This window comes from Oryctolagus cuniculus, chromosome 8 (assembly GCF_964237555.1).
Source record: "Oryctolagus cuniculus chromosome 8, mOryCun1.1, whole genome shotgun sequence".
Lineage (NCBI taxonomy): Eukaryota > Metazoa > Chordata > Mammalia > Lagomorpha > Leporidae > Oryctolagus > Oryctolagus cuniculus.
In genome coordinates this window covers 95204865-95215298 of record NC_091439.1, presented here as the reverse complement: position 1 = coordinate 95215298, position 10434 = coordinate 95204865, and the positions used below count along the sequence as shown (strand labels likewise).

The following is a 10434-nucleotide window of genomic DNA, read 5'->3' as shown; positions in this document are numbered from 1 at the left end:
CTGGCCTAGTCTTGGCCATATTGGCATTTAAGGAATGAATTACAAAATGGGATTTGTCTCTGTATTTCTCTCTCTGTGTCCTTCTCTTCCTCTCTCCCTTTCTCCCACTCTCTCCAGACTCTGTGTGTCTAAAATTTATAATATAAACATATATATTTTTTAAAACAAGAAAAGAAGGATCAAGCATTGTGGCACACTGGATTAAGCCACCACTGTGATGCCAGCATCCCATATTGGATCACCAGTTTGACTATTGGCTGCTCTGCTTCCAATCCAGTTCCTTGCTAATACACCTGGGAAAGCAGCAGAGGATGACCCAAATACTTGAGACCCTGCCATCCACATGAGATCCCTGGATGGAATTCCTGGCTCCTAGCTTTGGCTTTTCCCAGCTCTGGCCATTGCACCATTTGGAGAGTAAACCAGTAGATGGCAGATCTCTTTCTGTCTCTGAATCTGTCCCCCACCACCCTGCCTTACAAGTAAAAAAACTTTAAGAAATAATGAAAAAAGACAAATATTGTCTCAACTGCTTAGTTTTAATAAATTTTTAATGTTAGACAACTATTGTTTTTCAACATAGAAATAAAATTGTTTAGCAATAAGGACCCAATTGGTTGAACATAGTTAAGGGTATCCCATTGTCTGAAGGGCCTTCTTTCAATCTAGAGTAGCAAAAAGATGAGATCATCTTGCTCATTCATGCTTTCAGTTAGATCATATGCCACCACGTGAGCCTTTTAGTCAGTCTAAAAGGACAAGTAATTTCAGGTTCTATAAATATCTAAGAGAAAATACAAGTTCTGTTACAGACACATAAAAATAAATTTAAATTTTAAATCTTCAAATAAGAGTAAATACTGAAGTATTCATCCAACTGCTCTGAACAATACCAACTAACTTTTGTCATGATTTTCAAGAGGAGAGACTCTTTCAAGCTAAGAATCTTAACCTAGCAGTTAAGACACCAGTTAGGAGGCCCACTGCCTGCATTACAATACCTTCATTTGCTATCTGGGTGCAGCTCCTAAGCAAGCTTCCTGCTAATGCCCAACTGTAGGAGGTAACAGTAGTGACTCAGGTGATTGGGATCCTGCCCACCCTCTTGGGAGACCTGAACTTCATTTTTTAATTATCTATCCCCGCTTTGACTTGGCCCTTGCAGGTATTCAGGAAATGGACCAGGAGGTGAGTGTTCTCTGTGTCTGTCTATATACCTCTATCTCTCTAATAAATAAATATTTAACAAAATATTTGATAAGAAAAGAATCACAATTTATTTTCTAGATATTTCATCTGAAAATGAAAATTCTAGCTCTTCTTGGACTTCTGGGAACTACATTATCAGCCCCAGTAAGTAATTTGATGCTACTACTGATCTTACCAAGTAAAATCTACAATTCCTTTGTTTAACATTTCTATTTTTCCTTTTTTGTTTTAGCTTATCCCACAACGTCTTTTGTCTGCTAGCAACAGCAATGAGGTAAGTTTAAATAATTAATGCGATCTCTAGTGAAAAGAGACAATAGCCTTCAATAATCTTGCATCCCACCTACTACTCTTATGTATACCTAAATTTCCAATTTTCACATTAGCTTTTCATACCAGATTACTACTAGTGTAGTATAATGCCTCCCTTGCTTGATTACAAATTCTTCAAAGGCAGAGATAATTACCTTTTCCCTCCTTTTGTTCTAATAGCACCTACTACAAGTGTCTATATCTGTTTAGAAGGACAAAATAACTAATTAAAACACGGGAATGTGCTAACGTTGTGCAATATCACACATAGCATGGAGATATTGTTAAATCCCAACCTTGTTTTTAACTGTAACCTTTAATCACTATAATTTACTGTAAGCTTAGTGAGAAAATGTCTCACTTCTAACAGGAAACTGATCAGTCAGCTTCAACTTGTGTCATATTTGTAGTAAACATTATTCTTAATCATTTTAGCGTGTGCAGTAATCTTGTTTTCACGTTATGTTTCCTTTTCTAGTTACTTCTGAAACTTAACAATGCCCAACTTTTGCCACTGCAGCTCCAGGTACCTCAACCTCAATAATTAAGGAAAAATTTTTTCCACTGCTCGTTTCTTGTGTTATTCTTTACAACAACAGCAACAAAGTGTATTCTGATTCCATTTCTGAAACACATCAATGGGAACTCAGCCATGTTTCATACTATTTATATGGCTCACAGGAGTCAGGATGCTTTTTATAATGCAGCATGAAAAACACAAAACTTGTTACATTTTGTCTCTTTCTTGCTCAAAATTGATGTTAAAATCTTTTTGACATGAAAGAGAAAGGCTTTCTTTTTTTTCCTGTGTGTCCTTGCAGGGCCCATTCAATTCATGGATTCCTCCTCTCTCTGGTGTTCTTCAACAGCAGCAGCAGGCTCAAATTCCAGGACTCCCTCAGTTCTCCTTACCAACTCTGGACCGGTTTGTTGGATTGCTCCCCAGTCAGATGCCTTTCTCAGGACAGGCCAGTTTTACCCAAGGAGCCCAGGCAAACCCAATGGATCCCTCACAGCCTCAACCTCCACCACAGACCCAACAGGGCCCTAATCACGTAAGTTAGTTCTCCATTTGAGGAGAAAGAATTGCATATTTAATGTGAAAAAGAATAGGAATGAGCTTTGAATTAAGACAAGCACCACTGAATAATATTGCTTTTTATATCTCTACCATTTCTTAAACTCTTTTTTTACATTTAATATGAAAGATAATGTTCAAATCAACTATCCTAGTATACAACCACAAATTAAAAGAGCTAAAAGAAGTTTCAGGAAAATTCCATCTTAAAAACAAAGAATCGGTATTAATGTTAGTATGTGTAATAGATGATCTTTTACTGTGCAAGCCTGCTAATACATATGATACATTTATACGGCAGCTCTGTAGCTCAGGGATTTTAAACAATAAAGTCACATATACAATTTTTATCATATTCTCTTTCATTGGCAGGTGATGCCTTATGTAGTCTCCTTCAAAATGCCTCAAGAGCAAGCACAGGTAACTGAAAAGCATGTTGGTATTCACAGAGAAAGATGGCCACAGACACCCTCCAGAAGTCTTTCCTCTGTGTTTCTAGCTCTGAATCCTACGGCAAGGCTTAAAACTAAAAATAAAGATAAATCTATACAGTCATGTCATTGTCTGGATGCCACAACATCAGGCTGACATCGGTTTGTAGATGTAGGATTAGCTTTTTATGAACAGGCAGCCAAGGAGGGTCTCCAGGAAAAACACATGAAACTGATAGTATATGTTATGATATAGAGATAAGAAACATTTATCTATGTAATTTTGGTAGTTATAAAATTCTGCTAAAAACATTTCCAGTTTCTTGTATACAGTGTTTCCAATTTAATTACATATTATAATCAAATGATGATGATTTTCATTAAATAAGAAAATCTTGAAAAATTAAGGCAAACTAATAAAATTGTGTTAATAAGGAAAATGACTAATATCAAGATAATTTATACTATTTTAGGCTCAAAGAAGCAAGGATATAGATATGGTATTCAACAGCAGATTATTGACCTTTTCATTAAAAAATCACACCAGTTAGCTTTACTGTAATCCTAATCACATAATGTTGTCTCATTCTCATCACCAAACAAGTTACTTCTAGATATGGCCATAAGCATTTAAGGAGTTATATGTATGAAAAATAGAATCACTTCACTTTAAGAAGCAGGAAACTTAGCCTTAATAAGATTAAATTTATAATCATAATGAAGAAAATAGCTAAGCTGGAATATAAGTCTCAACCCTTTTTTTTTTAACCACTAAACCAGTGACTCTCTACCTTGGCTTAACATCTAAATCTCTTTGGTAATGTTGGAAATTACAAATGCTTGTACCCTACTCTGAGTCTAATGAATCAAAACCCCGTGAGTCGATGACAACTACGATCATCTTCTAAAATGCTCAATAGGTGATTTTTGCTCTTAGCCAGGATTAAGAACCACTGCACAATATCCACCCCCTTAACCAAGTTGGTCTTTATTTTTTATCTCTTGAGTCTAATATAATCTCTTACATAATGATACAAACAAAAACTGCAATGTAAATACAGTGATCCTCATTTTCTATAAAGACTTGCGTATGTAAATACTTGCAGGCATTTATTAGGGAGCCAATGCATGATAATAAGACTGGTAAAGTTGCAGATGATTTTGTTACTTGTCTATTTCTTGATTTTCCTAATATTCTAAAATGCTTATGGATTACTTTAGTAAAGTATAAATCATTAATTTTTAATAACTTTAAAAGAATGAATGCATTTTTAAAAATTCATTATGCTGGGAATTCTAATGCCATGTCTTACAGGTAATGATCCTGAAAACTATAGGTAAAATGCTACATAGGCTATAGAGGCTCTTAGGTATTTACAGTGACTTTCATATACAATTTCCAATATGTTTCTTAAGGCAAGAAAAAAAACTCCTGTTATTTAGTTGGACCCACTATTGTCTAAACTGTTTGATCAAGTAAACTTAAAAACAAAGTCCTATATCAGATGGGATACAGTTTAAAGTTTGGGAAGGGTTACTTTATCCCATTCTTTCGCTCATGTTTAAAAGTGTAAAACTGCTAGATATAAAACAGCTTTCAAATAGTCTTGGCATTAGAAGTTCAAAAGTGAGGATGCTGATCTAATGAAATCACTTGTGTCCTGTCTGTTTATACATAGATGCTTCAGTACTATCCGGTTTATATGCTCCTACCCTGGGAACAACCTCAACAGACAGTCACACAGTCACCTCCACAAACAGGGCAACAGAAATTTGAGGAGCAGGTACTGCAAGTGTTTGATTTGTTCTATCTGAGAATAGAGAGAATAAGAGCATCCGGGAAAAGAATTTCTGAGTATGGCTAGGGCAAATACTCAACAACTTGACCTCGTAGACATAAAAGAGGATATAGATTTTCTTCTTTTTTATCATTGTGTTTATTAACTTGGTAATGCTCCAAAGGTGGATTTTAAACAAAATGAAGTCGGTGAATGGGCTTCAATAAAACCAGAAGCAAAAAAGCTTCTGAAAATGAAGTTTCATCACATTAAAATCTATCATCCTCCTCCTTTACACAGACATACATACACACACACACACATACACACACACATATGCAGTTGTTATTCAAAAAATAAAAAGTAAAAGAATAACTAGCTACCTTAATACTGCTTTGATCACTACATCCTGTGATACAATTAGATACGCCTGTATTGACTTCTCTTTTTTTGTTTTTTTTTTTTGTTTTTTGTTTTTTATTTGATAAATGTATTGACTTCTATGAACTTAAGAAAATTTAGAGTTATAACTCAGGTGGCAAGTACATAACTACCATTCATACAGTTCCAGTGAAAACTCTTTTTTAAAATCTAATTGACATTCTAAAATCTGGCATTGAAAATGAGAGAAAATTGAAAATTAAGTTTGAAATAATTAGTAGTACTTTTATATTTTTGCCAGTTACTATAAAGAGAGAGTATTTTATCCTAGAAATGTCATGGAATTAAAGAGTTCTTAGTAAATTAATAATTAATTTTTACTACCAGGAACATATAAACTTTTTGAAAATCATTTTATTAATATCAAATATATTATTTCAAATAATCATCACAATCTATAACAAAAATCATCAGACAAAATCTAATACATTTTTCAAAAACCTTACAGGTACCAGTCTATACTCAATTTGGATACATTCCACAACAAGCAGAACCTGTAAGTAAATTCATAATTTTTGTTTTAACAACTCTTTGAAACTATTTGCTTCATTGTCATTTTAACCTACAAATGCATCTCAGTCAAAGACGACCAAGAAATCACCTCTCATTGGACACAGTTGGATGTAGCTACTCATTACAATGAGGAGACTGTACATTTGAGAGACAATGGGGTGTTTTGGCAGAAAGATATTAGGACGACTCCTCATAGGGTCTGGGCTTGTGATGTGTGATGTTGGAAGGCCTCAGAGCTATGGTAGCTCATGCTAGGTTGAATATTCCTAAGAAGTGTAGGTAGTTCCCTGATTGAGCATTGCAAGCATTGCTACTTAGAAGGCAGGGAAAGTGGGCAAAGCAAAGGCTATGCCTGTAAAGAAGCAACTTGTATTAAGATGTGATGCTTGGTACTTTCGTGACTTAGACAGTGACCTTGCTTTAGACAAAATTATGAAGTTGTTATGCTTTTTCCTAACCTTGGTTAGACACTGGTGTCCTGTTGGGTAGATTGCTTATGCTCAATGGATCAACACCAAGGCCTCACAAAGAGGGTTAGGAAAAAGAGATTCCAAAACTAAGGCAGAATTTGGTATCTAGCCAGCTCTGTAATGTCAGGAATTACATTTCTCTTTCTCAAATCCGAGCTATTATTTCTGTTGTTTAAAAAAAAATCATTAGGGCCTGCACTGTGGCATACTAAGCAAAGCCTCTGCCTGTGGCACCGGCATCCCATATGGGCACCTGTTAGGATCCCCACTACTCCTCTTCCAATCCAGTTCTCCGCTAATGGCCAGGGAAAGCAGTGAAAGATGGCCCAAGTTCTTAGGCCCCAGCAACCTTGTAGGGGACCCAGAAGAAACTCCTGGCTCCTGGTTTCAGATCACCCCAAATCCAGCTACTGTGGCCACTGGGGAATGAACCAGTGGATGAAAGACCTTTCTCTGCATCTCCCTCTTTCTACTCTATAACTCTGCCTCTCAAATAAATAAATAAAATCTAAAAATAATATTTAAGACACCAGTGTTGTGGTTTAATGAATTAAGCTGCCACCTACAATGCCAGCGTCCCATATGAGCACTAGTTCTAGTCCCAGCTGCTCCACTTCTGACCCAGCTCCTTACTAATGTGCCTTGGAAAGCAGTGGCAAATGGCCCAAGTAGTTGGGGCCCTACCAGCCAAGTGGGAGAACCATATGGAGTTCTAGGATCCTGCTTCAGGACAGCACAGCTACAGCCATTGCAGCCTTTTGTGGGGAGTGAACCAGAGGATGGAAGATATCTCAGATTCTCTGTGTGTGTGTGTGTGTGTGTGTGTGTATGTGTCTTTCCCTCTCTCTGTAACTCTACCTTTCAAATAAATAAAAAAGTTTTTAAAAAAGAAAATAGCTAAAGAATTTGGGAATGTTCAACTTCTTAGGAGGGCAAAAGGAGCACATTTTTATATATCCCTAATTTAGAATTTTTAATGTTTAAAATGTTTAAAACTTTTTGCTTTTTCAGGATACACCAGGGGGACAGCAGCAAGCTTCTTTGGATCCTCTTTTAGGCACAGCTCCTGGAATTGCTATACTGGTAAGATTCCTCACAACATTGTCACAACATTTTACTAGCCATTAGAGATCAACAACTGACATCTTATAAGCTCCTGAATTAATGTTCACTTTAATGTAAACTTTATTATGATTCCATCAACAATCATTACTTCTCCCTTCTGTATCTATTGCTACTCAAGATTTGGTTCACTCAATTCCTCAGATATTTGTTGGAGGACTGCTCAATGCCATATACTCTGCTATGTACTCTCATTTAAAGCCAAGTGTTAGGAGACAACCAGGTTTCCTGGAAAACCACCATACCCTTTCTGAAAAACTGCTTATGATCTACAAAACCATAAAAGCACTTACTTCTGGAATACAATGCTTGCTTTGCCTCTCAATCCTGTTGATTTTCTGTCTTCCCAAACTTGACCCCCAACTGAGCCTGTAACACTTTGTTTTCATTCTCATTCTCTATAGCCAGCAGGAGGAGTGATACCATATTTACAAAAAGAAGTGATAAACTTTAGGCATGACAGTGCAGCAGTTTTCATGCCTTCAGCTTCACCAAAACCCAGCACAGCCAATGTTTTCACTTCTGCTATACACCCAAGTCTTGCCCCTGAGCTCCCGGAAGAGAAGGTAGAGTAATTAAAGATTTGTTTTATGTAAGAAATTGTTGTCTAATAGAAAATATAGAAGTAAAGTTAGTGCTTAATTTATAGTTTTGGTCATTTAAATATTGATACAGCTACTGATATATTAGAATTTATCATCTTAACCCTGAATAAGGTAGCCAACAATTATTTAATATAATAAATTAATAATAGAATATAATTTTAATTTAATAAGAACTTCTTATAAATATCCTTTCTTCACTAGGCCAAGACTGATAGCCTAAGGGAACCATAAGATGTCCTAATCATTCAGAGTTTTTGGTAGGTACTCAAAATAGTCAAGCATTAATCATCATGAAAATTCTTTTTTTTTTTTCAAAGATTTATTTATTTTACTTGAAAGTCAGAGTTACACAGAGAGAGGAGAGGCAGAGAGAGAGAGAGAATGAGGTCTTCCATCCAATGTTTCACTCCCCAATTGGCCACAACGGCCAAAGCTGCACCCATCCAAAGCCAGGAGCCAGGAGCTTCCTCCAGGTCTCCCACATGGGTGGCAGGGCCCCAAGGACCTGGGCCATCTTCTACTGCTTTCCCAGGCCATAGCAGAGAGCTGGGTGGGAAGCAAGGCAAGCCGGGTTTCTAACCAGTGCCCATATGGGATGCTGGCGGCTTCAGGTCAAGGCGTTAACCTACTGTGCCATAGCGCTGTCCCGCATCATGCAAATGCTTTAAAAAAGCTGTCAGAAGAACTAACGAAGGGATCCTTATCAAATGATTTTGAGAAAATAAAGTCAGTGTTTATATATATAAACATTACAAGGAAATTTCAAATTCAATGTCTTTTATATCCAGGATAACTTTGAACCTGGCTTCACAGGCTTGGTTGGCCATGAACAGACAGTAAAGTTTGAGAAAAGGGTTAGCACCAAAAAATAAAAATACATACTAAAAAGCAAGCAGTATGGCCTGTAAGGCAACTAAAAGACAAAAGTTTGTGAAATCTCCTCCCTGCTGCCTATAAGTCTCTTCTGATCCCTCCTTCTGTGAAAAAGAATATCTGACATTCTGCAGATGAACATATCTGTAAAAATACAACCAGGAGTCAATAGTATCAGGACCTCTTTAGAGAAGTCTCCTTCTTAAAGTACTATTTTGTTTGATGCAAGTTGATTCAAATTATATGATCAGAAAACTAGAGATTTCAGTATATTGTGTCCTTGGCTGTATGTGGAATCAACGCCAGTGAGATCATTTCTTTAATAAACAATTGACAAATATCTAGAAAAGTTAATACAAATATAGCTTACTGGTATTAAAATGCTCTTCTATCTTATTTTTCAGGGAAAAAGATGTGGCAGTGATCTGGATATCATTTTAGGCTACTTGCTTCCTCAGTGCTAACCTCAGTTCCTTGATACAAAATATCTCGACTCTTCTTGAATTTGCAAATGACATTTAACAGTTAACTATGGCATAGAATCATAATGCAATTATGTAATTAGTCTTAATTTGCAAAGTTGCATATCTTTTCAAATAGTCTATCATTATATAATCTAGAATTTAATAACACTGATAATAAAGCTAATACCAGTACATCAATTGGTTAATGTTGTTCATAGAATCTGCTTCTGCAAAGCAATGCCATCCATGAGAATAAAAATACACTGTCATTGGACTTATGATGTGTGTGGTGATTGGGACTGAGGAACTAAAATGTATGCCTTTGACATATCTCATTATTCCCCCCAGGCCCTTTAAGTCAACATTCCTCCAATGCATTCTCTTCAAAAATCAAAATTATGTGGTAATGGACATTGTGGAGTGATTACTACCAATATGATACAGTTACACTGACCCAAAGGATAGGTCATGCTGATTTATGATGGTTTGGAGAAGCAGCCCCGTGCAGACAGAAAGCATCGTTTTGAATTTCATCAGATCTGGCTTTTAATCTGGCTTTCAACCTTCAGGAAGATAGTTATCTTGTCTGAGTCTCAGTTTACTCAGGAGTCAATTAGAAATAGTAATACCTGCCTATTAGAATTTCTGAAAGGACTCCATGAAATAATACATGAGAGGTGCTTGGCTTATACAAAGTATTTAAAGAATGTTGATTTTTCTCTCACGTGTGAATATGAAAGCATTTCAAATTTATTTTCCCACTTTGAAACTTCAGGTGAAACTCTGAGAACACTGGGATTCAGTACACTTTACATATTTGCTTGTAGATGTGTATTGATATATGTGAGTGTGTGTGTGTGCATGCAGTGAAAAACGAATGAGTGAGCTAGTGAATTAATGGATATGTATTAGATAGTTTCAAACAAATTTGGTGAGTCTTCCAGACTTTACAGTTGATCAAAATTAATATAATCTTACCTGTTACAGCATTTACAATGGAATGAAACTGGAATCTGCTGCTTGTCTACATGGAAGAGTAACATAGTAATCTCCTATTCTGCCTTTGTTTTATTCTATTCTTTTTCCCCTATATTAAATGAATAAATATCACCCTGGGTACTTTATCAATCTATTTTTC

At 36.1% G+C, this 10434-nt stretch overlaps 1 protein-coding gene across 2 annotated transcripts; it reads left to right on the top strand.

Moving 5' to 3' along the window:
- The first annotated feature begins 1302 nt into the window (after positions 1 to 1302).
- On the top strand, positions 1303 to 8190 carry ODAM (odontogenic, ameloblast associated). 2 transcript variants are annotated; one of them, XM_008267776.2, is made up of 10 exons: positions 1303 to 1353; positions 1442 to 1483; positions 2000 to 2047; positions 2343 to 2576; positions 2972 to 3019; positions 4710 to 4814; positions 5698 to 5745; positions 7244 to 7315; positions 7759 to 7920; positions 8161 to 8190. In XM_008267776.2, the coding sequence occupies exons 1-10, from the start codon at positions 1303 to 1305 to the stop codon at positions 8188 to 8190; spliced, it is 840 nt and encodes a 279-aa protein (XP_008265998.2). The 2 variants fall into 2 exon arrangements, with proteins under 2 accessions (XP_008265998.2, XP_051675703.2); XM_051819743.2 differs by lacking the exon at positions 5698 to 5745.
- Positions 8191 to 10434: the final 2244 nt, after the last annotated feature.

What these genes read in the sequence shown, in the direction of transcription:
- ODAM (XM_008267776.2), top strand. Translation starts at nt 1,303, where the DNA reads ATGAAAATTCTAGCTCTTCTTGGACTTCTGGGAACTACATTATCAGCC. An exon ending in CTGCTAGCAACAGCAATGAG is followed by an intron (nt 1,484 to 1,999) that starts GTAAGTTTAAAT and finishes TTCCTTTTCTAG; the next exon opens with TTACTTCTGAAACTTAACAA. An exon ending in TGCCTCAAGAGCAAGCACAG is followed by an intron (nt 3,020 to 4,709) that starts GTAACTGAAAAG and finishes GTTTATACATAG; the next exon opens with ATGCTTCAGTACTATCCGGT.